The 26920-nt window shown below is 39.5% G+C and overlaps 1 protein-coding gene across 1 annotated transcript in view; it reads right to left on the reverse strand.

Moving 5' to 3' along the window:
* Positions 1-26920, reverse strand: part of plcb2 (phospholipase C, beta 2) — a 31307-nt gene continuing 4387 nt past the window's right edge. Inside the window, exons 4-32 of the mRNA XM_041813230.1 lie at positions 24824-24964; positions 24337-24416; positions 24183-24236; positions 23991-24066; positions 21701-21801; positions 21158-21318; positions 20927-21073; positions 20678-20835; positions 17519-17601; positions 17314-17398; positions 14757-14970; positions 14583-14665; positions 14391-14487; positions 14178-14262; positions 13919-14043; positions 13531-13682; positions 12945-13109; positions 12756-12855; positions 12482-12586; positions 12237-12301; positions 11979-12069; positions 9305-9814; positions 9000-9183; positions 8280-8421; positions 6226-6290; positions 5704-5757; positions 5400-5457; positions 2519-2602; positions 1-662 (exon numbers count right to left, since the gene is read on the reverse strand). Of these exons, the coding sequence (XP_041669164.1) occupies positions 492-662; positions 2519-2602; positions 5400-5457; positions 5704-5757; positions 6226-6290; positions 8280-8421; positions 9000-9183; positions 9305-9814; positions 11979-12069; positions 12237-12301; positions 12482-12586; positions 12756-12855; positions 12945-13109; positions 13531-13682; positions 13919-14043; positions 14178-14262; positions 14391-14487; positions 14583-14665; positions 14757-14970; positions 17314-17398; positions 17519-17601; positions 20678-20835; positions 20927-21073; positions 21158-21318; positions 21701-21801; positions 23991-24066; positions 24183-24236; positions 24337-24416; positions 24824-24964 (3636 nt within the window). The 3' untranslated portion in view covers positions 1-491. The remainder of the gene's footprint in view (positions 663-2518; positions 2603-5399; positions 5458-5703; positions 5758-6225; positions 6291-8279; positions 8422-8999; positions 9184-9304; positions 9815-11978; positions 12070-12236; positions 12302-12481; positions 12587-12755; positions 12856-12944; positions 13110-13530; positions 13683-13918; positions 14044-14177; positions 14263-14390; positions 14488-14582; positions 14666-14756; positions 14971-17313; positions 17399-17518; positions 17602-20677; positions 20836-20926; positions 21074-21157; positions 21319-21700; positions 21802-23990; positions 24067-24182; positions 24237-24336; positions 24417-24823; positions 24965-26920) is intronic.

The raw sequence follows: 26920 nt of genomic DNA on the forward strand, positions 1-26920 counted from the left end.
CACAACCAATACACACCTAAATCTCAGAGTGAGTGCTTTGTTTTGGCTCTGTGGAGTATCACTAACAGTGTAACAGATGGACTCATTGTCTGGATTCAGCCTGCAGACTCTGATAACCCTTATATTTTTCTTGCTACATTTATTTTTGCTCTCATTAGGAGGGCAAAAAGGAGTTGGTGAGTACCAAGCTGAATCTCTTAGTGATGGGATTTCATGTGGAAGATATCTGTGAGTCATGTATCAGAGACAGAAAGAGTAAAACAGAGCAGGAAATGCATTTATAAATCATGAAACTTTCAGTCTGAAGGACATGCATGAAAACATCATTACGGCTGAAAAGCACTGAAAAAACCTCAATGAGTAGCAGCTCTAAACTGAAATTTTAACTTAGAATTTCTTCACTAAATTTTTTACTAATCTATGGTTACACTCAGACTATCGATTATGTAACAAGCTGAAGATATAAAACAGGCAAGGTTACTCTGAAGAGTCTAACCAAGGAAGACGTCCCCATAGAAACCCACTCCCTCCATTTTCTTGCCTCCAGACTGATCAACAAGTTCAGGGAAGTGAGCCCCGACACAGACGTTGACGGCCTCCTTCACCTCTGCTGGCAGGGACCTCATCTTCTGAGCGTGCTCCTGCAAGGCTTCCTGATTGAGCTGAGGACACAGAAGCCAAAGGTTTGTTTGAGGTTATGGGCTTAACATTGAAGTTTTTATAGTTTCCTCTCCTCAGCCAGGTGCTTATCATAATCTTTAGAGTTCTGGCACCAGTGCAAATAAAGATCAACTACTCTGAACAAAGTGGCAGGGACTACTGCAAATACCCTCAATTGACTATTTTGCATATTTAAGTTTTAAGTTATCCTCATTTGTCCCTCATTTCTTTAAGACTCACTTGAATTCTTCTGTCTGCATCTCTTAAAAGCTGAATTTGTAAGCTAATACTATCGATGAGACATAAAAACACACCATCCATCTGGCATTCAAGCGTCAATGTCTAATCCATCTAACACCTCTCTTTCTCAATATCAGCCGCCAAGATTTCTCCGATTGAAAGCAGAGCATTGTCATGAAAGAGCTCTGACATCATTTACAGCGGTGGGAGCGTGGCCTGTAGTTTCTCAGTGGATGTGTCACTCTTCAGTATTACGTACAAGCACTAACAGACAGATGGACCCTGATAAAACGAGTCCAAGAGAGTTGAATTTGTTGTTATAGTTTGGATTGCAGATTTGTGAACATTCACTTCTGGTATTACTCACACATACTACGGGGACAGTCTTAGGGAAGTGAGTCAGTCTATTTGGGTTTTAATAAAAGGACAAAATGCCTATTTTCTAATGGAAATAGGCAATATTTTAGGGTACTTTGTCATCACTTGGAAATTTTTAGGTGACAAAAAAGTTCAAACAACAGTTTTGATGCACACAGGTTTGCAAAAACGACTACAATTGCAAGAAACAACATGCACATATGATGTGATGTAAACATACAGAATTAGCTAACAGGCGGACATTTGTGTGGATGGGTGATGAGGTGGAGTTGCTTCTCAAAGTGACCTACAAAGCCTGTAAAGAAAACTTCAACTTGCAGAAAGCAGCACAAACAGAGTTTAGGAGCATCCACTTGTATCTGTTTAAATAGTCTGGATAAAAATGCAGAATAGCCACCAAAGAGGATTAGAGCCAGAGGTGAAGGAAAAATGATGTTATGCACTTTATGGTAAAGTGAAAATGCTGAGAAAAAAGTTGAAATATTGAGAATGAAGTCAAGATTTTGTCAATAAAATGAAGTTTATTACCATGATAAACAGTGGATCTTAGACAACCACTCTGTGTTTATGAGCTAAAAGAGAAAGAATCTCATTGTTGTTACATCCAAAATATGATTTACAATGATATATTTATCGATACAAGGCGTTTTGTACTTATTCTTGTACTCTGACTTCTCGAAATATGACTTTATTCTAGGCCTTTCAACTTTTTTCTTGATATTTCAACTTTTTCTCAAAATTTCAACTTTATCCTCAACATTTCAACTTCATTCTCAACATTTCTGTATTATAATTTGACTTTATTCTTGACATTCTGATTTTTTTCTCAAATTTTTAACTTTATTTTCTATATTTGGACTTTTTTCTTGACGTTTTGACTAATCTTGAAACTGTTTTTGAACTTCATTCTTCAAATTTTGCCTTACTTCTCAAAATGAACAGCATTATTTTTTTCTCTTCACCTCTGACCCTAACCTTTTCAGTAATATTCCTGTGATTGATTTGCAGATTAATTGTGATTTTAGGCCAATTTCAAACCAATAACTAGAAAAGATTCACTTATATTAATCTATTTCATATTTGGACAAAAAATACTTGTCTTTAAGGTGCTCTGTAGATTACACAGTTGGAGGGGTATCAGATTTGCGCCATCAAAACTTACTTCTTCAGGTTGGTAAAAAAAAGGCAAATTCACTGAACAGTCTCTGGACAAAATGTACTCTGTTGTTAGTGTTTGTACCTGATTGGTCAGGGTCTTTATCTCCTCCAGTGTAGCGGCCTGTTTCTTCATCAGAGCCTCCTGCTGAGGGCTGTAATCTAAAGACTGTAACAACAAAACACAACACGTCACTGCTGGAAAGCACCATTGATCAGCGGCTGAGCCTACAGAGTGTGTTTGTGTGAGTACATGTGGTATCAAGTGAGGGATAAAGACTGTTTGCATGTCTATAAGCAGTTCATCTGCTCATGTTCCACTCTGTGAGTGTATATCTGGAAAGGAGAGCACTCGTGGGATGCAACCTGAGCAAGAGAATCAATACATTTGAAGTCACAACAGGTTGAGCTTGTCCAATCTGATTACACAGCCGCTAAAGCACTTGAGGATTCAATAGTGAGCCTGTGCTGATTAAAAAGGTGACTGCGGTATGAATAGCTGTTGTAATTAATGGGAGAAGCTGATTAAGGGGAGCAAAATTAGCTGCAATGCGTCCATAATGTACAAAGAGATGAGGGGGGTTTGTTTACATCCAGACGGAGTCAATGGTTGAGGAGCAAACGGTGACCAAGAAGGTTCAATCTTTAACATGATATAGCAGGTCTGTTGATGAGAGGAATGAGGGAAGAGCTCAGTGAGTCATTGACAGCACATGAATTAGCCTTCTCTCTGTAAACAGCTTCTGAGTAATGGAGGGGCTGGATCTATGGTTCATGCCCGCTGCTCTTCACTCACTGAGCAACAGTGTGTGCTAAAGCGTGTGCGTTTGTCTCTGTAAGTGGTTGAAGGGTGAACGGGTAAGTGTGCTCACATGTTCATGTGTGTCTGGTATCAGCACGTGGGAGTGTGTGAGAACATGTGTGCAGTTGTGTGAAAGGATTCTTTGACATGTTGGAGATTTTTCTTTGCTGTCATCTGAAGACACTTCTTGGTAACCATAGTTACACTTCTGAATAAAAGAGGTGTGTATGAATCCCATCCACACATGCTACATTCTGAAAGACATCTTTGTCCACATGGAAAGGCTAAAATGCACTGTTACATACAGTAAAGAGCACGCCATTTCAGCAGCAGTCTGTCCCTCTCTGTACAGGTGAAGCAGTTCACTCAGAGAAGGCAACAACGCCCCTGACGTGATCATTTTCTCACCGTTCCTCTGTAGTGACTGTTTTCTTTTCAAAGATGTCCAACCAACTGGAACCAGGCTCCACCAAACTGTTGGAGGCAAGGTTTGTGATTTTGGAGTTTTGTATGAACCAGCAGTACCTCTGTAGTTCAGAGGTTCATTCAGGTGTCTCTGTTCATCAGCATAGTGGGAGAGTGACTGCGTAACGTAAAATAAGTGACTGCATAAATATTAACCCTCTTTAAAGTGACTGACCTAATTAAACAGAGTGCAGTGGATGTGTCTCAGGTGATTGTAGCATGAAGACACCTGTGTCTGGAGGGTCCAGTCACTGGTTAATCAGTATTCCTGGCAACCATTACACCATGAAGACAAAAAACACTCCAAGATACTCAGAGAAAAGGTTATTGAAAAGTACAAGTCAGGGGATGGATACAAAAAATATTCCAAGACACTGTACATCCCTCAGAGTTCAATTAAATCCATCATCAAGAAATGGAAGGAACATGGTACCAAGACACCGATGACTGCTCTGAAAGAGTTACAAGCTTCAGCAGCTGAGATGGAAGAGACTCTGCATACCTCAACTGTTGCCCAGGTATTTTACCCGTCAAAATTTAATGGGAAATTGGGAAAGAGAAAGAAACTGTTGAAGAAAACTCATATTAAATCTCGACTAGAGTTCACCATGATCAAGTGGAAGAAAGTACTTTGGTCTGATGAGACCAAAATGGTGCTCTTTGGCCATCAGACAAGATGCTATGTTTGGCGGACACCAAACACTGAACATCACCACAAACACACCATCCCCAATGTGAAGCCCAGTGGTGGCAGCATCATGCTGCGGGGATGCTTATTTGCAGCCAGCCCTGGAAGACTTGTAAAGGTAGAGGGTAAAGAGAATGTGGCAAAATATAAGAAAAACCTGGAGGAAGTTCTTATTCAGTCTGCAAGAGAACTACAGTTTGGGTGAAGATTTATTTTCCAGTAAGACAATGACCCGAAGCATACAGTGGAAGCCATGCAGAAATGGTTAAGGACAACAAGGTGAATGTTCTGGAGTGGCTGAGTCAAAGCCCAGACCTCAATCCAGTTGAGAATTTGTGGCTGGACTTGAATATCACGCCTGATCCCTGTGCAACCTGACAGAGCTTGAGGAGTTTTGCAAAGAAGAATGGAGTAATACTGCAGTGTTAAGACATGCAAACCAGACTGAAACCTCTCCACACAGACTCAGTGCTGTGATTATAGCCAAAGGTGCATCTACTAAATACTGACTTGAAGGGGGTGAATATTTTTGCATTCAATTATTGTACATTGCATATTTTTATTCATTTGACACTACTTTGTAGAAATCTATCTTTTCTGTTTTTTGACATTAACTTGTTTTTTTTTTGGTTATAGAAGCCAAATTATATTGACCATGAATGATTAATAAAATCAATGAAAGGGTAAAACATCCAGGGGGGTGAATACTTAAATTTTTCAGATCATCAAACAAATTTTGATATTAGTCAAAGATAACCCAAGTAAATACGAAATGCAGTTTTTAAATGATGATTTCATTTATTTAGGGAAAAAGCCATCCCAACCTAACTGGCCCCTGTTTGATAAATCATGAATGAACTGTGATTAATGCTGTTGTAGCTCTGTATGCATTTTTACAGACAAAATAGAATCATCTTACACTCATATCCCAACATTAATATCATTTTGCTGTACAAATACCCAGGGTGTCTCTACATTTTCAGTTTTAAGTGAGTTGTAACGATTACTTACAGAAGCATCAGACTGACTTGTTTCATCCAGCATCTCCGTACTCATTGACTTTTTCAGCCTAAGAGAAAACAAGTAGAATTTTCAGTGAGATCTCCTGTACATAACGGTTAAAAATGCATCACACTTTGACAACGTGAACGTGCAGTTCCATGTGACTGAAGGGTAGAAAGATAGCAAGCTCCTTGTCATTCATCTGCACATTTTTCTTATTCATACACAGGTGAAGCTGGAGCTCAGCAACGGGGACGGCAATGAACAGAAAAAAAATAATATAACTGAAGGCAAGGTCACACTGTGAACTCACTTTGCTTTTTCTGAGCATTTTGAGAGTGATTTCTTCTTGTTTTCTTTGGATTCACTGCAAAACAAAGCAAGGAGAAGAAAGTAAGGACTGGTAAACAACCCCTCTCTTTTCTAAGAGTAGCAGGGCAGTGCATCTTTCATGTGACTTTGTATTTATAGTGAAAAGAAAAGGCTTTCAAACCATGTTAGCCTGTCTGTGTGGACAGGTAGATGACCAAAGCTTCCCTACTGCTGTTTAAACACCTGTTGGATAATGGCTGTCCTGAGATTACCATCTGCCAGCTGGGGACTGGGGATAACACACCCATGACTTACACAGAAACACAAACACATCTAAAACACCAAAAGCCAGCCAAGGACACCAGAAGACCTGCACATTGGGGTGATTATTTGAGGTATTGTGTTTCTAAAATGTCAAATATTTCCCCTCATGTGACACTCAAATAGGTTGCACCAGCACAGATTGCACAGACTCAGCAAAGCCTGAGTGATCTCACAGTAAGTGTTGTATGTGTGCTCTCACCTCTCTAGGGCCTTCAGCTCACTAGTGTGTCTCTCTGTGGCCATCTCCAACAGTTTGGCCAGCCTCTGTTACAATAGAAGAAGGAAGTAACAAAATCACAGTGATGATAAAGCTGGAAAATGAGACTAAAGTGACTCTAAATAAAGTCCATGATGTGCGTAATTACAGTCAACCTTCTTTTAGCCAAACCAAATTTGCATGAACTTTGGCTTCAAGATTGAGGACAGCACTTGGCACTGGATGTGCATGCTGGATGCTCACTCAGTGCTTGTACAGTATGTCCTATACTCTGTCTAGTGAGGTGACAACCCTTGAATAATTACCTGATTGACCCCTCCATCTAAAGCAGATTCAGAGCTTATGCTAAGAGTACCCCGGAGCACCTGGCTCCGCTGTTTAATCAATAGGGACTCTAAAGCTGGCCGCTCGCCAATGGTGCCAAACACAAGGCACAAAGAGGGGAAATCAGACGCTCTATGCGGGATGTGAATGCAGACTGAGCTGTGGAAATAGGCTCTATCAATTCACTGGATGTAATGAAGACAGCCAAATGGTGAATATTGGAGAAAACGAGACAGGTTACTGGAGGACAATGTGCAACTTTTTGGTGACTATTATCGTCTTCACTTACTCTGATGAATTCTAAATACTGGGGAAAGTATTGATGCATTTTAGAGACATACAATAGATGGCAGAATTACGAACTCTGTTTTCTAAAACCCTATACAGGATGCAAAGCCTGGTGAGGTGTTTAATTGGCCTGTGAATATCAGAAGTTAAAAACTGTTTTACTGTCTATTCTAATTATATAATTTCAAAGAACTTGTAAGAGATTTCCTGAACTATTTACTATACAGACATAGCCTTTAGTTCACCTGTGGGCTGCTAATGAGTCAATTGTGACACATCATACCCTTTTTCAACCCCTTTTATTGTTCCCTTTTAAACACAGTCCCCTATATTTTGTATGAAATGTCTGTGCTTTTCTTTTTTACCTCTGCCAAGGAGGTTATGTGATCGGCAGGGTTTGTTTGTTAGTTATTTAGCAACATAACTCAAAAAGTTATGGATGGATTTTGATGACATTTTCAGGAAATGACAGGATTGGCATAAGGAAGAACTGACTAGATTTTAGGAGTGATCTGGATCACCGTCTTGATCCAGGAATTTTTTGAAGGATTCTGTATTACTGAAAGAGAGGGCTAAAGGCTGATGTCTGCACTCTCTGAGTGCTTTTCTAGTTTAAAATATAATATGGATCGAGCACCAGAGGAGATTTTTTTGACCCCATATAAACCAGCACTTAACAGCCTCTCTCACAACAGTCCGTTTTGGTGTCTCTCTGAGTGCTTCTTGCCCCATTTACCTCAGGTTGTGCTGACTCACCTAAAGCTGCATGCTTCAATAGGTGGAGAAACCAGGTGAGAGGCAGGTATTATTATAATGACTCCCAGTATGACAGGCCAGCTGTCAAATTTCATGTTTTCAGACATAGGCTCTGTTGGCTTATTTTTTGTGCTGTCAGGTTTTTAAAAAATAATCTAATGAATGACAGGTTTTGTGATTACTTAATCGCAATTAATCGCATATATCAATCAGATAAGTAGGATTGCATTACCAGTAGATTTATTGCACTGGATCTCAACTGGTCCAGCTTCGGGACCCACCAGTCTGCCTTATGACAAATCGCAACTCAAGTTTCTAAAAAATGTTCAACAATGCATGTATAGTTAACTGAATATGTTGCAATTTGAAGCATGATTGGACAAAAATATATTATATAAAAAAGAGAAGACAAGTTTTATACCTTCTTTCCCCATCATTATGTGTAAATTTTTGCCAATTTTCCAGAGATCTTGAGAAATGATTTCATTATCATAAATTACCATTTGTTTATATTTATGCTTCTTAGCCACATGGCTCACGATTTAGATAATGTTTGACCATGAGAGATAAAAATAAAACCAACAGTCACAGAGTTACTCTGATAAAAATAAAACCTTACTGAGTCAGCTTTACTTCAAGTTTTAAGCATAAAGTTGTGTTTTGCAAACCTCTGTAGCACACTGCTCCTTCTTCTTCCTCAGCTGATCACACTGCTCCGTCCACAAAGCCTGCAGCTCCACCTGCATTTTCTCCTTCTGCTCCTGCACTCGATCGGTCTTCATGCTGGAGTCAGGTGTGCTTTTTTCTCCACTGCAGGAAACATGCAACACAATATATCACATACTAGGGAAATAGAGTTAATCAACCAGCAATGACAACCTCTCTAATCATGTATATTGTAGTACAGCCGAGTGGTTACTGGAAGTTTTGCACAGCATCTCTCAGTTGTCCTTGAATAACATGTTTTCTCCTGCAAGCTTATTGTAGACGGCTGTTCACACAAAGCACTGCAGCATCTAATCATCCAGTGGTTGCCTTCATCCTCTAATACTGTGCTGTGGCCGGAAAAACACATTAATTGAGGGCTATTCTCCGTGCCTCTGAATAAACTTATTAATGAGACGGACCAAAACAATAACAGCTTCATAAGTGGGTCAGAATTAATATCCTGCCGAATTCACAGGCACAGTTTTTGGTGAATGATTAAACATAAACACTCAGACAGATGGATACCACAACTCTGAATATATTACATGACACTCCTTCTCTGCCAACACTATCTGACCGTCTTAATCAAACATTTATTCCCTTTAAAATATTTCACTGTGAAACTGATTGGGAAGAAACATTGGGACAACAAATAGGGGAAAAATAGTGATTCCCCTTACTCTTTTTTCTTCAATGAGGCCTTCTTCTTTATGGTCTTGAAGGCATCAGAGTGCTTCTGAATCAGATCCTCTCCTTTTTTCTGGTATTTCTTTTCTGCCTCCTTCATCTCTCTCTCTTGGCGTTTGATGAGCTTCAGGTAGTTCTTGTGCTGTGTCAATTCCTCTGTGGTCACAGTTGAAGGCTCTGCAGTACAAATACACACAGCTTTTCTTAAGAATCTGGAGTGGAAATATATATACATTAATAACGTATCTCTACAACAACAACATTGTTTTCCTGTCTGAGTTCATATTTACAGTGTTACCTTCACTAGACGTAGGTTGCTGAGATAAATCATTTGATCCTGCAGACTCAGACAGTGCACTTTCTGAAACAGGCAGGACCACAGCAGCAAGCTCTTCAGTATCTGATTTATCATCTGACAGAGGCTCTGTGTTCGTTGTAGAATCATCTGCCTGCTCCTTCTCAGTTTCAGGAGCTTCATCTGTCTCATTCTCAGGGGCTGCCTCCTCACTTGTTGCCTCCTCATGGGGGTTTTCTTCTTGGGGGGTTTCCACAGGGCCTGGCTCTTCAGGTACAGGTGCAGGTGTAGCTTCAGCTTCAGCTTCAGATGTGGTATTTGTTGCATCCATGTCTGGATTTTCAACAGGGGCCTCCTCAGGAGTCTGAGGAGGTTCTTCAGCAACTGCAGGGTCTGACTTGTTCTCAGACTCTTCTTTCTCAGACTCTTCTTTAGCTTCTTCTGCACTTTCTTCTGGTGGAGATGATTGGTCATCATTGTTAGCTTGTGGTGTAGAATCAGACTCTGCTTTTTCTGGGGAGAGATTAATTACAGCCTCATAATTATGCAGCAGAAGAGCCATATTGAAGCTAAATCTTTCAAAAAAAAAAAAGAACTCTGCCGTATTGCTTGCAAGTAGCTTGTGGCCAAGGTTTCAGTGGCTTGCCAGAAGTTCACAGACGAATTAAAAACATTCAAAAGCAATACATGGGCTTCAAAAAACTCTTCTTACTTCAGTTCAATAAAATTGAACCTCGAAATAAAAAAGAGATAAACCTCTCAGCGGTTGATAAAAAGGTGAATCTCCTTTTAGGTCAATAAGAACCAATGATGAAAAAAGACCACACACCAGGAAACTCCTATATGAGTTATTCTGATGACCACTCAACAGTCAAACAGTTGCTCTGATGACCAATAAACAGTCGCAAAATTACTCTGATGACCACTCAACAGTCACAAAGTTACTCTAATGACCACTCAACAGTCACAAAGTTACTCTGATGACCACTCAACAGTCACAGAGTTACTCTGATGACCACTCAACAGTCACACAGTTAATCTGATGACCAATAAACAGTCACAGGTTTATTCTGATGACCAATAAACAGTCACGGAGTTACTCTGATGACCAATAAACAGTCACAGAGTTACTCTGATGACCAATAAACAGTCACAGAGTTACTCTGATGACCACTCAACAGTCACACAGTTACTCTAATGACCAATAACCAGTCACAGAGTTACTCTAATGACCAATAAACAGTCATGGGGTTACTCTTAAGACCAATAAACAGTCACGGGGTTACTCTTAAGACCAATAAACTGTCACAGACTTACTCTAATAATTAGAGCTCTCCCCTACTCCGTGTTGCCAACTTAACGACTTTGTCGCTATATCTAACAAGTTTTCAGACCCCTCTAGTGATTCTTTTTCAAAAAAGCGACTAGCGACAAATCTAGCGACTTTTTCTGGTGTTATGAGAGAGTTCTGGACTCTGACATGAAAGCACGTATTGTTGTTGCTCTTCTCAGTGAGCAGCGGCTGTTGCCGTGGGTCCCTCCCCATCCTCAAGCACCCACAGGCAGCCAAGTCCTTGCGCAGCAGTCCCTGCTGCAGTCGGACTCACTCGGCTTGTTTTGCTGCTTGCGTGTGCTGCGTGTGTGTCAGCTCCGGGTTGTGTCGGTGCAGCTTTCACACAGGGCACAAGTTTTTTGCATGACAAAAGCCCTGTCCTTCATAAGTTTTACCCCCACTAAAAGGGACTTGATTCAGTGTACAGGGGAAGTTTGTCGGGAACTATTCAAAATAAAAGCATTCTGTACAAGTGAATGGAGTTTCTCTATAGAAATGCTAAACCAGGCTTTTACTTTGAAAAGCACAAACCAGAAAAGCATTCATATGGTGTTTATCTTTTCTATGACATATTCTACCAGTGTGGAGAGAAAAAGTTTCACTAATAGTAGATCTTTAGAGAACAACTTTATAAAATAGGGGCATTTAAGCTTGTGGCCTTCCTCAGGGTTATCAAGAAACACATTGTAATCATATTCTATATGCATATTTGACACAACAATGTAACTATGGCTCTCCATGTATCATTTTCCTGTCTGATATGGTCCACAGCCACAATAAAAGACTATTATACAGCGTTTTGATGTCATCTAAGTTGCATCTTTGTGAAATAAACAAAGATAATTGCAACTGTTAATTCACATGTCCACATTTGTGTTCATGTACAGTATATATCCTGTGTATATCAATGTTCTTATTTCATATATCGGTTATTGGCCAATATATCAGATATCGGCCGATATAGCAGATATCGGCTTTTTTTAGCCCCCAATATCGGTATCGGCATTTGGCCCAAAAATCCCATATTTGCCGGGCTCTACAAATAATCACTCAGAGGCCAGGACAATGTTAACCTCTCAAGTAAGATTGAAATAATGTCTGCTTTAGCTGATGTGTAGTTTGAAGCTAACATATTTTATGCAGAGTCTAAGCACTATGTCTGCTTCGGGTATTGACTTTTCACATGTGTACGCAAGAGCTAACTTCATTCATTTGCATTGATTTGTTATGTGAGTAAACAAAGCGCTGTATGCAAGGTGCTCTCATCCACCTTCATTTTCCAAAGTAGCTCTCAGATAAGAAAAAGTTTACTCTAAACTGTGTCCCTTTTACAAGCTTTATTACCTGCAGCTGGGGCTTCACTTTCCAGAGCTGTGACTGCAGGGATTTGGGCCACAAGAGGCAACTCATATGGAGAAATATAGTCAGAGGATGACTGCGTGGGCACAAGAAAGACAGGAATGTTACAATTGATCAAGAGCAGGGATATTTCAGGAAATTCATTAGTGCTGCTCAGGGTTTAAGAGAAAGCTGGAGGCAGTATTAATATTTCAGTGTTAGCAGAACAAGGCATAGGTTGTATCCATGGCTGATTTTCATTACCTCCTTTGGGGTCTTTGTGGTCTTTTCTGTGCCCTTTGTTGGGTTGAATAAGGCATCTGTGAAATCTGGGGTAACATGAAAGGCATCAGTACACAATGCAGAAAGAACTCATATGAATAGAAATTAAATGAGCTACACAATTTCAAGCATAGTCAGATTGTTCCTGGTTGAAATGCTAACATTATGCATTATTCAAACAGCAGATTTTTCTTTCCCAAAAACACGCGCTGAAAAAAAACAGGCACCTGCAAAGGCTGCAGGGATGTAGTCCTTGACCTCAATGTAGACAAAGAGAGCAGGCAGAGTGAGTGGCATGTTGCTCTCACTGCGCAGGCAGATGTGATGGAAACCTGCGGGGAATAAAACAAACTCTGTTGAATATTTTAAAAAAATAAAAAATAAAAAAAAAGGAGGCATGATTCAGAAAGTGACACAAACAAGTTAATATTCAGAGGCCTTGGATGACTCAGACGTGTTTGAGTTATGTAGATCAGATGTTTTTTTCTGTGCTTCACTGACCTGATTGGATGGCATCAATGGGGATGATCCTGTGTCCCAAGAATTTACCGTTTTCTTCGTGGACAACTATTCTTAGAGAGGCCATCTCTGGGAGCAGAATCTGTAATGCAAAAAACAACAACAAATACATTAAGAGCACGCAACAATAGACTAAACTGCACATGTGTAGAATGATCATGTTTGTGACACCTTTTCAAAAACAAAAGGCTCTTCGTTCCAAACTGGGTTAATGGCGTTTGGCGTAGTTGACCACTTTGTACGATATTTCTTCTTTGGGTCACCTGGCAGCCCGATCACCTCCACCTCCACTCCTGTTTTCACGCTTTTGTCAGAGAGAAACTGACCTGAATAGATCTATAGAAACAGGTGAATAGGATTTAATGATGTGTATGTATGAAGTGGTTTCAAGTATGTATGCGGATGCATCCTGTTGTGCAGAATTAGAGCTCAGGTTTTTCCTCATGCTGAGTCGACTGAATACCAGGAACCATGTATCATTCTCAGCAGGAAGCCTGAATTATTAGACTCTAAACTAGCTGAAAAAGCAAGAGAACATGGCTGCACATACAAGGTTATTGAGGCCTATTCATTAGTGAGCAAAAGCAGCTGTGAAAGTGCACTGAAAATGTAGTCTTTTACCCACAATGCAAAGTTAATATAAAGCTATGAAATGTTGCATCTTGAATGCTTAGCTACAGCTTTAAAGATTCATCTTGACACCATAAAGAGCAGATAAGGTGAGAGAAATGTAACAGTAATGAGGCCATAAACCTGCCTTTATGGTCAGTGTGCTAGCCACAACTGTGTCGATTCTGTCACAGAAAGGGTCAAACTTCTTGTCACTGCGCCGCAGAACATCATGCTTGAGGAGGTAACCTGTTCTGCCGTTAAATTCAAACTGAGCCATGTTCAGCTGCATGGGGAAATCTGAAAAAATAGACACAAACAGCCCATTCACACCCAGTGTCTTCAGTGCACATAGAGCAGAGGCCTGTGCAGCACAAAGAGGCGCAACACTGACCTGCAGTGGTGAAAAAGAGAAGCTGAGGACTAGAAAATATAACAGATCAAACTGAAGGAGTGAGTAGTATGAAATAGCAAGTCCTGTTATTCACATATCCTGCAAAACCTCATGTAAAGCAGTGATTCGTGTGCATTTCTACCCATGGTCTGGTAGTTTAGCGCCACCATCTGGCAGCCTGCGTTCCAAAATGGCTGAGGGTTGTAGTTGGATGAGTCCATTCTTGTTCCTTTGGGGTAAATCCTGCTCATCTGCCTCTTATTGTATCTTAAAGTAAAGTTCAGGAAGCACATCTTTGTATATTTGTACTTGATTTACAATGCTTTCATCACAACATTAAAAAATAGCCTTGTGTCTGTATTTCAGAGAATGCCTCCTTCTGCAGCTCCGTTAAAGGATACTCAACAAATTCAACAGCAGTCTTGGCAATCATCGCCTCCCCTTTGGTCTCCACAAAAGATGAGATGACGTAACTCTTGTTTTTCTCTGTGAAGGAGGAACACAGTGGGAGGAAGAATTGTTGTCATGTTGACTTTGATATGTTTACCTGTGATTTTTCTAAAAGCGTATATTGTGTAAAATTTTATTTTAGGCTGAAATTCATGTAGGCATACTTCTGGCATTGTCAAAAGAGATGAATTTGTTGGGCTGGATGTAGTTGACAATAGATGACATGGCCTCGTACGCTGTAACTTCTTGTCCAGCTGTGCCCTGTGGGAGATTGACAGGAAGATGACGGATGTTGGAATGGCTTCAGCTGGACATGGATGATGTACGGCAATAAAACTGTGATCAAAGCTGTTTACCTCATCTGACGTCTTCATTTTTTCCTCATCCTGCTCCTCCGTCTCCTCCGTCTCCTCGATGTCCTCTGCAGCTGCGTCCCCCTCTGGTGAAACATGTAAACATAATGTCAGTGACAGCTAAAAATAACCAAACAGGCCTGTTAATCTTAATCTGATTTGGCATATCTTGTCTACCTTGGTTCTCCTGGCTGCTGGGTGCTGGGTTGGCAGGGTCTGTGGAGGTTGTGTTTGAGTCCTGGGTGGGTGCGGTGGTGACTGGGGTCTGGTCGGTGGCTGCAGTGCTGGTTTTCTTAGTCTGGTTTGGCTTTCCGTGGCTGCCCTTCTTGTTCTTGATGAGGATCTTCCCCATGAGCTCAGAAGGACTTGGGATCTGCTGGCCTGGCTTCAGCTGTATTTTACACATAAATAATAAGACATTTTAAAGTAGCTTAAAGGTTAACTGTACCAAAATAATCATAATTGGGGAGTGACAAAGCACTAGAGGTGCATCTGCAAAAAAGAATATTATGAAAAAGTTCATTTTTTTTTCCTTTGATTCAATTCAAAAAGTTTCTCTTCCATATATTTGAGATTCATCATTGCAAAGTGAAATAATTCTAGACTTTTTTTTTTTTTTAATCTTAATGAGTATGACTGCAAAAATCTACAATCTAAAAATGATAGAATATCACAAAACATCAGTCCAAAACAAGGATTTATAATACCGAAATGGTGGCCACCTGGAAAAGTATGCTCATTTACTCAGTACTTGGTTGGAGCTTCTTTTACACAAAATCCTGCATCTATAAGACATGGCATGGAGCCAATCAGTCTGTGGCACTGCTGGGGTGTTATTAAGGCCAGGTTGCTCTGATAGCAGCCTTCAGCTTGTATTGTTGAAACTGGTGTCTCTCATCCTCCTCTTAGCAATACCCAGAGATTCTCTGTGGGGTTCGGGTCAGGCCAGTTAGCTGGCCAATCAAGCAAAGTAACACCATGGTCAGCAGACACGTTTCTGGTAGTCCTGCTGGAAAAGGAAATCAGTTTTTCCATAAAGCCTCACAGCAGATGGAAGAACAAAGGGCTCTGAAATCTCCTGGCTGACAGCGTTGACTCTGGACTTGATAAAGCAAAGAAGACCAACAGCAGCAGATGATGTGGCACCTAAAACCATCACTGACTGTGGAAACTTTACACTGGACTTCAAGAACCTCGGATTCTGTACCTCTCTGATCTTCCTCCAGACTCTGGCGCCTTAATTTCCAATTGAAATGTAAAATTTACTTTCATTTGAAAACAGGACTTTGGATTAGTGCTTTTATCCCTTAGCCCAGATGAGAAGCATATGACATTGTCTTTGGTTCAGGATCAGCTTGACACTAAGAACACAACACTTGTAGTCCATTTCCTGGCCCCGTCTGTGTGGTGGCTCTTGATCCACTGACTCCAGCCTCAGTCCACTCCTTGTAAAGCTCCCCTAAGTTCTTGAATCTGATTTGTTTGACGATCCTGTGAAGGCTGAACTCATCCCTGTTGCTTGTGCACTTTTTCTTACCACACTTTTCCCTCCAGTCAACTTTCCATGAAGATGCTTTGATACAGCCTCTCTGAACAGCCTGCCCCTTCAGCAGTAACCTTATATGGCTTACCCTCCTTGTGGAGGGTGTCAGTGATTGCCCTCTGGACAACAGTGAAGTCAGCAGTCTTCCTCATGATTGCAGTTGTGTGTACTGAACCAGAGTGAAAGATATTCAGTATTTTGAGATCATGGATTGTTTTTTTTTTGTTTGTGAGCTATAAGCTGTAATCATCAGGATTAAAACAAAAAAGTCTTGGAATATTTTACTTTTCTATGAGATGAATCTAGAATTCATAAAAGTTTAACTTTTCTAGGTAAATCACTGGGAAAAAATTACATGATACTGTATTTTTTAGATGCATATGTAAATGCATTGGTTGCTGCCCTGTGATTGGCTTATTATGTTTTTGTATTTAGGAGCGGTGGTCAGTGAGTGTATAGAATTTTTCATTGTAGTTGCTGAAGGCATAATCCTCATTTTTGGCCCTATGGAGTTATTGGCATTAGTTTCAGTCAGTTTCACAATCAACTAAAAATTAACCACATGAGCTTTGATTCATCAATTGTTTAAAACAAAGAATCTAACTGAGGGAGAGGCAGAACCAATAACTTTAGCATATTGCATAACGGCTGATCTAAAATAGACCGCTAGAAGTGTCAAAACATTTGTTATTTTTACCTCAGAAATATAATTATAGTTGTGTGGAGGAGGCTTTGTCATACCAGGATCCAAAGACAGACCTTCCCTCGGTCACTTTTTAGTGAACTAGAATATTTCTGTCAAAACTTTTGCTTTCAAAAGTCCTGGCTACAGCCCTGAATTGAAAGTTAAAAATGGCCTCTCTGTCCCAGGAACCCAAACACATGTACACAACTCTCACAGCACACAGCTGAGAGAAGGTAAACAGACATTCACTGCTGATACAAACCAGTGACACGTGTACAGGAGCCTATGAGGGTCATGTCTAACAGAGATTAGAAAGAGGACAAACATTAAACTACATTTTTAGTCTTTATTTCCTGCAGAGAGCTGCAGTCAGACTGCAGAATCTCACAGTAACACAAGTTATCATTTACTTCATTTATCAGAGTTCTGTTGGATACATTCCCACTTCATAAACTGGATCTAACTCTATCATTTTGCCAGTGAGCTGCTGTTGTCAGTGTACTCACAGGGTATTTGTCCAGCGGCTCTGTTAGCAAGGCATCACCAAATATGGTTTTGCAGTAGTTTGCCATCTTCTCCTGCTGTTTCACCCTTTAACAGTGCAGAACAAAAGATTACATCTTCTTTATGCTCCATTTACAAGTCATTTGGGCTAATGGCATCACGTGTTTATATGACACGACATGTGGTGATGGAAAAGTCAGAACTTACGAGTCAACGTGGTTCTCGAATGAGAGGATAACGGGGTACTGTGACGTCTTGAAGGCGCTCTCAGCAATGGCCTCGATCACATCCTGTCACAACAAAAAGATGCAGGCTGTTTTTATTTATTTCATAGACTTTAATTCAATTAAGAGGCTGCATCTTGCAGAGGAGTTATGGAACTTTTATTAAGGTGAATAGACAGCAGAAAACTGCCAAATTATATGAGTACAAATTTATAAAATAATTAAGCTTGTTAATATAAATGCGTTAACGCTCGTGATTAATCTGGAAAGCTTAACGCGTTCAAAAAAAAAAAAAAATTAACTCAATTTAATCATATGACTAAGTTTGACCACAACTTCCTCCCATAGTCCTCCTGCGCAGATGTTTATATTCCCAGGTGTGCTTCACGGAAAATTTTGATTTAAAAGGCTGCCTAATGGAAGTCCGGATAAAACAAAAGTTGTGTGTACATACTGCGGCGATGAACTGTCTTTACACCAAAGCACAACCAGTCTGAAGTACCACCTCCAGGTAAAACGCATCTTTGCTGATGTTAGCAAAGACGCTAACAACAACACGGGATCAAGCCATGATAGCTAATGTTGCTAATGTTAGCAAAGACGCTAACAACAACACGCCAAGCTACACCAGCACAGTCCAGCAGACCGGGATTTGTCCCCAAAACAACAACATCTAAGCTGATTAATGCGATCGCTAATGGGTCGCCAGAGACTGCAGACCATCAACATTGTTGACTACAAGGGACTTCAAGACATCATCCAGGTCGCCTCGGATGACCCGTACCACAGAGCACTCATGAGAACTACTGTCACAAGAATCCGTGAACTGTTTGACAGCTAAAAAGGCAACTAAAGTGGAGCAGCTGGCCCGAGCTACATTTATTACACTGATGAGAGACCACTGGACATCAGTCAGGAACTTCAGCTACCTCGGAGTAGCAGCACACTTGATCATTCACTTTACAACATACAGTATTTAGTACCTGATGTGTTTGTCTTCTGGGCTCGTTTGCAGTTTATAAATATTATTACTCAGTGAATTAAGACACTCTGATTCACAAACCACAAATAAGTTTAAAAACTCTAGTTTGTTTAATATTTCTTCATTTAAATACCATACTTATGCTTATCTGTCTCAAACAAAAATGCAAGTAAATGGTAGTATGTTAATTTACAGATAATAATAATAATAATAATAATGATAATGATAATACATTTTTTTAGTAACAACTGCTTTTAAAGTGCTGTACATAAAGTCAAAATAATGAAAACAAACACTTGATAGTAAGAACGTTTAAAAAGCTAAAAATTACTAAAACTAAAGAAATGCTGTGATTAATCATAATTAATCACAGCATAGTGATGTGATTAACTTGATTAATTTTTTTAATCAGTTGACAGCACTAAAAACAATACATTTTCACAAAAGTATAAGAGAGGCTGACTGAGGCCCTTCTTTTGAAACACAAAAGGAGTCGAGATTACAAATTGCAGAACTTGTGCCTCTCTGCAAAGGCCCTGCAGTCAGCTCTGAACCTGTCACATGTAGAGGCTGACAGTAAACTAAACTGAGGTCTTGGGCACGGGCCCCGGGGACTGCAGAGCTCCAGCTGCCCTTAAATGGAAGTGCTGAGTGTGATAGGAGGACTGTGTGTGTTTGTGTGAGCCAGTGTGTTAGTGTTTTTCTTTGTACTTCAAACCTTCACACGCTTTTGCTCTTTAATATGCACATCATGCATGAAGACAAGGTAATGAACAATTTTCCAATCGTATCATCACCCCCGTGACAGATGCCTGCAGTCTTTGGTCAGCACGAACAGCCTCAGATGAGTGTAAACATTGGGGGTGTTTTATTGGAGCAATGCTAACTATGTTCACAGTAAAACTAGGGTTGGTATTTCACTAGAAAAGGCTGAAGATTTATGTCTGTAATAGAGAAAAAAACTCAACAGAAGTGGGATGAGCTCAAACTATAAATGATTATAAATGATCTATACTGCTTTATATTGTGGGGTGAATGGCTTTCCACTTTCTTCTTAACTTTCAAAGCTGTCTGCAAAATACAAAATTTGCATTATATTCAAACAATGCAACATTATTTGCACCTGGGTTCTGTCTCAGAGAAAAAGTTAGCCTAAAGCAGTGGTTCCTGTTATCCTTACATCATCTTAGCTGCTAATGCTAACATTAGAAGTTAACAGTTTAGACCTATTCTCATTGTAAAGTGTTTTGAGATGACCTCTGTTATAAACTAATACTATACTCTGTTATAAACTAATACTATACAAATATGGAATGATTGTTTAATTGATTGAGCATGGAAAAATCAGCTTGTTCTTCCCCTCGGCTGTTACTCTGCTGAACGACTTACAGTCACAGAGTTCCTCTGATGACCATTCAACAGTCACAGAGTCACTCTGATGACCACTCAAAAGTCAAAGAGTTCCTCTGATGACCACTCAACAGTCACAGAGTCACTCTGATGACCACTCAACAGTCACAGATGTACTCTGGTGACCACTCAACAGTCACAGAGTTACTCTGATGACCACTCAACAGTCACAGAGTTCCTCTGATGACCACTCAACAGTCACAGAGTTCCTCTGATGACCAATAAACAGTCACAGAGTTCCTCTGGTGACCACTCAACAGTCACAGAGTTCCTCTGATGACCACTCAACAGTCACAGGCACTCTGATGATCACTCAACAATCTTTTCAAATGAAATTAGAAAATAGAGCTCTCATTTAACAAAGTTCTATTCCAAGTAAAATATCCTGCATTGTCTTGAAATGCAGCCCTACAACAAAACTAAATTTCAGTGTCTACCTAGATCATGCGTTATTTGTTTGTATCAATAAGCTTTTTGGCTGAAGCCACAATGTAAACTGTATCAGGGTTAAGCAAATAAAAAAATCCCCTCAACAGCACACCTGGCTCAAATGCAACAGAAAGTGATTTTTTTTATCTTCTGAGTAATCCTGAAATCTGTTTAGACACCCTGACTGATAAGACTTATGTAACGCATTTGTGTTTGTTAACATTTCTGTTGTTTTAGTGCTGGATGCAGAGAGCTTATGTAGAGCAAGAAATCAAAATATAATGCAAACTGCTGAATACTTTTACCACTATGTCTAACCACCTTGTAGAGGATCTCAGTTGTCATAGTAAACCCGTGGGTAATGATTGGCTCTTCATCTGGAGGTTTGCCTTTCCAGCAGTCCAGCTCCAGGCAGCGGCAGCCAGACAGCAGACACTGACGGTACATCTCTGGAGAGGACACGCCTGAAAACTGACCAGCTGCAGAGGACACAAAAAGGATCATAATAAATAAAGAAATGATATTTAGTGTATGAAAACTAATGAGTTAAATCCTGTTGGTGTTTGTGACCTGTCAGGTATGTGTTGTGAGAGGACTTGATGAAGTAGTGGGGTATGGGCTGGGTCATGTCCTGACTCTTGGCCAGCCTGTCCTGCATGACGACTGACGTTTCTGGCCCCATCAGGAAGAACAAAAGACCCTCTGGAGAAATCAGATCTGCAGGTAAAAGAAAATAAGTCTATAGTGATTAACCACCTTTTTAAAAGTGCCATGTAACAAACCTGCTATGAAGAATCTCACTTCTGTTGGCGTTAGCAGAGAGGGGTTCATATTTGTCAATCAGAGCCTTGATCTGGTCCTGTCTCAGACGTGGGAACAGCTCTTCGTTGAGCCGAGAGTCCCTCTGCTTCTCGTTGAGGAACTTGGTGAAGTTGTCCTTCGTCATGGTAGGTTTGTTGGAGCTGCAGGACATCAGAAAATCATATCAGAGCTGCATGTAATGTTGCTGCTGCCTCTCACGGCTTGATACATGCCACCTGAGCCAGGGTCATAAGGCCAATGCATGCTTAACGGTTTCATAACTTCTATACAAAACCAATCTAGCCTTTAAGATTGTGTATGCTTGATCAAAGCAAGAGAAAAAACATATGATGAGGAAATTTTATATATTTTTTTTAAATCGTGAGCAATTATCTCATGAAAGTATATGCAGAATATAATTTAAATAAAGATTTGAGCTAGAGAGGGTGTTTTCCCATGAAAATCTTCCGCTATGAACCGATAAAGAGAGGATTATCAGCCCTATCTGTATATGATTTTTAAAGCAGTAGAAAGCCAACTCACTATGAAGTGAAGATCTCATAAATCTCTGGCCGAGGGCAGAGATTTGTCATGAAGGTTTTAAAGGCGGCTTCAGTGAAGACATCCGGCTTTATGGAGTCAAACTGAAACGTTAAAGCATGAGTATTATTCTTTTTAACAGATTTTAAAGTATCTGCTGCTGAAAAAGTAGGATTTATTTAAATGCACAGTGTGTAAATTCTGCCACCAGGGGGCTCTCAGTCAAAACAATAACAAAAAAAAGACATGCCGCTCTGTTCCTCCAACACCTGCCACTAACCTGAGGACTCTGTAAAAAAAAAAAAAAAAAAAAAAAAAAAACTAGACATTTACTAAACAACATTAAGTCTTTAGGAGAAATAACGAGCAATATGACAGACTATGCGTTTGAAGCTTTGTCAGATCAAGCCAAAATGTCTTAGACAAACACTTGAAATTTAACAAAGAAAGCTACACAAAGGTTCTATATCATAAATATATGACATGGCACCTGCAAGGTGGTAAATTAAATATATATCAATGTTTCAGATGTGCAAAATACACTGATGAGAAAGGGACTTTGTGTCACTGAGTTTGCCAGCGCTGTTAGATTAAAGAATTATATTCTATTCCTTTAGATTTGTCAGATGATTAAAAAAGAGAAATGGGATTTCTCTGATGGAAACCTTGCAAGTTGCAACATAGATTTTTTTTTAAAAATAAATCCTGTGAAGCTTCTGAAATGCCTTTATTTATATGTTTATTTCTTATTGTTTCTGATAAAGAAATAAATAAATCAGTCATGGTCAAGATAACTTGGCTTTTTTTGACAAAAAAAAACCCACTTTAATGTCAAAGTGAAAATACATTTCTACAAAGTATTGTCAATTTAACAAAAATATCTGAGGTAAAATAAGTGACTGCATAAATATTTATCCACTTTAAATTAACTGGCCTAATTCAACAGAGGTCCGGCCAACTGGTGCTAGTAGTCCCACAATCAGTGAAATGGGGATCACCTGAATGCAGTGAATGTGCCTCAAGTGACTGTAGTGTAAAAACACCTGAGTCTGAAAAGTCCAGTCTCTGGTTAATTAGTATTCCTGGCTACCATTACACCATGAAGACAAAAGAAGAGAAATGGTTTTTGAGAAGTATAAGTCAGGGGATGGATACCAAAAAAATTCCTCCAGGGTTCACTTAATATGGCACATGTGTGAATCTTCCTAGATCAGGCTGTCCTCACAAAGGCATGTGGGATACTCCACGGTCAAGTGGAAGAAGGTCCTTTGGTCTGATAAGACCAAAATGATGCTCTTTGGCCATCAGAAAGGATGCTATAGGCAGACACCACAAACACACTATCCCCACTGTGAAGCACAGTGGTGGCAGCATCATGTGGGAATGCTTCTCAGCAGCTGGGCCTGAAAGGCTTGTAAAGGTAGAGGGTAAAATGAATGTGACAAAATATAGGAAAACCTTTGAGGACAATCTTATTCAATCTGCAAGAGAAATATATATATAGGGATGAGATTTATTTTCCAGCAAGACAATAAAAAAACATAACAAGAAACTACCAAATAGTTTAATGGATGGATTGAACATAATAAAGGAGAAAAGCTGTTAAAAGTGGCCTCCTTGCTTTCTGGGATTGCTTGCAGCAGTAAATATGTCGTATGTTGTGTGGTTTTTATTGGACAGAAATTTAAAAAATCCAAAAGTAAGAAATGGAGGTGGGCGGCATGTCTCTGCTTGAGTTAAAAATGTTTAGTGGGGCCACATGGTCACAGGGGTTGGGAAAGTGGAGTTATAGGTAACCTAGAGCCGGTGGTATAAAAAATTCTAGTATGTAAGCACAGAACAGGAATGAGATACAACAACAGTACGGAAGCTTCCAGTAGCAGTTTCAAACTTTCTTATGTAGCCGTCTTTTACGTAACATCCAGCGTTTCCACAGCAACAGTAAAAATGTTGTGTCTGTCGTGGCAGCTCTGTGATGGCAACCACCATAACAAGACACAAACCTTTAAATCTGTGAAAAGTAGGCTTAAAATACTGTTTGAATTATTTGATGTGATATAAAGTACTCAGCTATATCAGAGTTGTCATTTTTCCATTAATGTAGAAATTTCAGTGTGAAAATTATTTTCCATTCTAGAATATTGATGACAAATAATTTAAAGAAATAAAAACAGGGACTGACAACAATCACTACAGTGAAGGGAGAAATATTGCAATATTGCAGTAAATAGTTTGAAGGATAGATGGACTTAGAGTAGACAAGCAACCCACAAAAAGGTCTTTGTTTTCTGACCTTTCCTTTAGGGAGGTGTGCTGCTGCTAAGGCACTTTCCACCCTCTTCTTATCCGCAGGGAACATCTTGTAAATACTGAGAAAAAAACCAAAAAGAGAGAGAGAGAGAGAGAAACACTGAATAGCAAATCTGAAAAATCTGCTGCACAAACTAACCATCCTACAACTTCACATGGCCGAGCTGTAACCTACTATTTCACTGGGATCTTGCCGTCCTTGTTAGTGTGAAGAGAAATGCGCACGTATCTATGATCAAACACAAAGGCTGATTACATTATGATAGTCCATTGCTGTGTTAAATGTGCTGTATTCATTCACAGACAATTGTAGAAACATGCTCACTTACATTTTGTCCAGGAAGACTTGTCTGCATGCGTTGTTTCTTGCAGCGTTGTAGGCAATTGAGAGAATGTCATTTGCCCAATTCTGAAGTGCATTGAATTAGAGAGAGTGGGATTTTTCTTTCATTTACATGCAAATTGTGCTTGAAATGACATTAAAGGCCTTATGAGACATTTTAAATGGACACTAACTCACCACTAGAGGGCGTTAATATAAAAGCACCTCAGGAAATGAGAGTGGTGTATGTTGCATTTGAACAAAGCACAGTTGTGATTTCATTACAGTTGATTAAATCCAGATATTGGAGTCATAAAGTCCAATAAGGACTAAGAGAGAGAGAGAGGGCGCCTTACTGGGGGGACAGCTCTTTGTATAATGGCTATAATGGCCTGTGGTTGTGTTTGAACAATCAAAGGGGGATCAGTGGCAGAGAGAGAGAAAGCTGTAAATGGCTAGAGGAATACAACAGATAACACATAGTGGTTTATTACCTGTGTCACTTTCTCCTTAGAGGCAAAAAAGTTGTGGTAGGTGAGATTCACCATGTCTGGACCCGAGACGATGGTTAGAACTTTGGCAAGGTGGTTGCTGTCTGGGAAGTCGAGATTGAACACGTTTCGAACCTTTGGATGCTGCAAAAAGAAAAAGAAGCTGTCATAGGGCTACAAAAGATGGAGGGATATATTACAGAAAACAATCTTTACATTGCTACTACTCTATATTTTTTCTCAGCCAGTCAAAGATTTGATTTTAGTGACTTTTTCACCTTTAGTACCCAAAGAAAATTGGTTGTGTACTTGCTGTTCAGTTACATATATTTTAAAGGCCAATCTAGGGACAGGAATTGAAAATTAGCTTTGGTCACAAGTGCTTTTAAGAGTGAGGCATCAGTTTATTTACATCATTCACGCCCCTTTACATTTCAATAATCTATAAAGACTGAAGCAATATCTCAAAAAACAGAAGAAATCTTCAAGAAATATCTAAAACACATCCAGAAATGTCAGAACTAGTCTAAAGAATTTTAGACATCAGGCATCACTTACCTTTAACTGCTGCTAAACTCTTCATGTACTCAACTTATCTTACTGTGTCGCAAGGCAGGACTTTCCACTATTAAACCATTTTACACAATCTAGAAGAAATTTTTGAAATTCTTGATAAAAATCAAGGAGTAACTTGCAACATTATTTCTAATATCATATACTGACCTTCCACTTCTTTTTCAGACACCTGTCTGGTGTTTAAAATTGTACCACCACCACTTTAAATGAACCTTGCTAGCTAAGAAATGTTTATCTTATCAGACTAACTTTAGTGTTCAGCATGCATGCACATTTCAACAATTCACATGCATGCTGCCTTTGGGAGTGCTGGTTGCATAGTTCTCCCATCTTTGGTTCACAACTTTTTACTGGGTGATTTTATTGTGGATTTAACAATAATACCTTTTTATGATTAAGATTTTTAGAAAGAATTTGATCAGGGTTGTTACTGCTGCTTCTGGCACAAAAATCTAGTCTAAAAATGGACTCATAATTGTCCCCAACTGTGGGATTTTTGCAGTTTTTTTTTTTTTTGACAAAGACAGGTTTTACAGAGTTTAAGTTTTTTTTCAGTTATACAAGTCTTCCCTCCTTATTTTTTACAGTTGTCTTTAAGCCATGTTGGTTTTTTCAGGCACTTTTCAAATACAGCACTCAGGCTGATGGATTGTACACTTTATAATAATTAAGGCTTTTGCACACTGAGTCCGTTTTTTTCGTCCAAATTTTTCACACAATTAAAAAGAAAATCCAGCTTATGTTGTTCTGATCATGTTTGCACACTAACACAAACATTTTTGTCTGTCATTATTTTTTTCGAACACAGGTTGTATTTTATGTGAAATTTTCACATCAGTCCAAGTCATTTAAATGGGTGATTGATAATTCAGATCAGCACTGCTGCTCACCCCCACCCAACCCCTCCACTCTCTCCAAAAACCTCACTTTAAACACTGGGATTTTCCCATGTATTATGTGGATATCAACCATGGAAACACAATCAGGTAAGGGGCGGGTATAAGTTTGTTCTCACGGCCACCTAACAAAGACTGAATTAAAAGTTCCTCTCCATCTCTCCAATTTGGCACAGCTGCGACGCACAAGCTGGTGTCGTATGAAGTGTACACTTCAAGTGCAGTGGCACTCAATTCCAACCATTAGAGACTAACCAAGCTTTAAAACAAAACTTTAAACAAGGCTCAAGGCAAACCAGTTGGTGATGACTACTTCATTCCTCTGTAATATGGTACCATATTAGAGAGAATTAGTCGTAGTTTTATGTGATTTAAAAATGAAGTTTGTATTGTTTTAATTGTTTGCACTATGATGATTGTCTTTTTAGGTCTCCCCTAGTACTTCAGATGCTAACTGGAAATTTAGCTTACTCTGACGTAACAGTTGTGGGGCCCAAAATTATGATGGGGGAGGACAGAAGGTTAAAAAAACAATAATAAACCCACATTGTTTTCCACTGCTACCAAAGCATAATAAATTTTATTAGAGGGTTTCCACGTAATGCGAACAATGAATCTGCACAGGACG

This window comes from Cheilinus undulatus, linkage group 18 (assembly GCF_018320785.1).
Source record: "Cheilinus undulatus linkage group 18, ASM1832078v1, whole genome shotgun sequence".
Taxonomy (NCBI): Eukaryota; Metazoa; Chordata; class Actinopteri; order Labriformes; family Labridae; genus Cheilinus; species Cheilinus undulatus.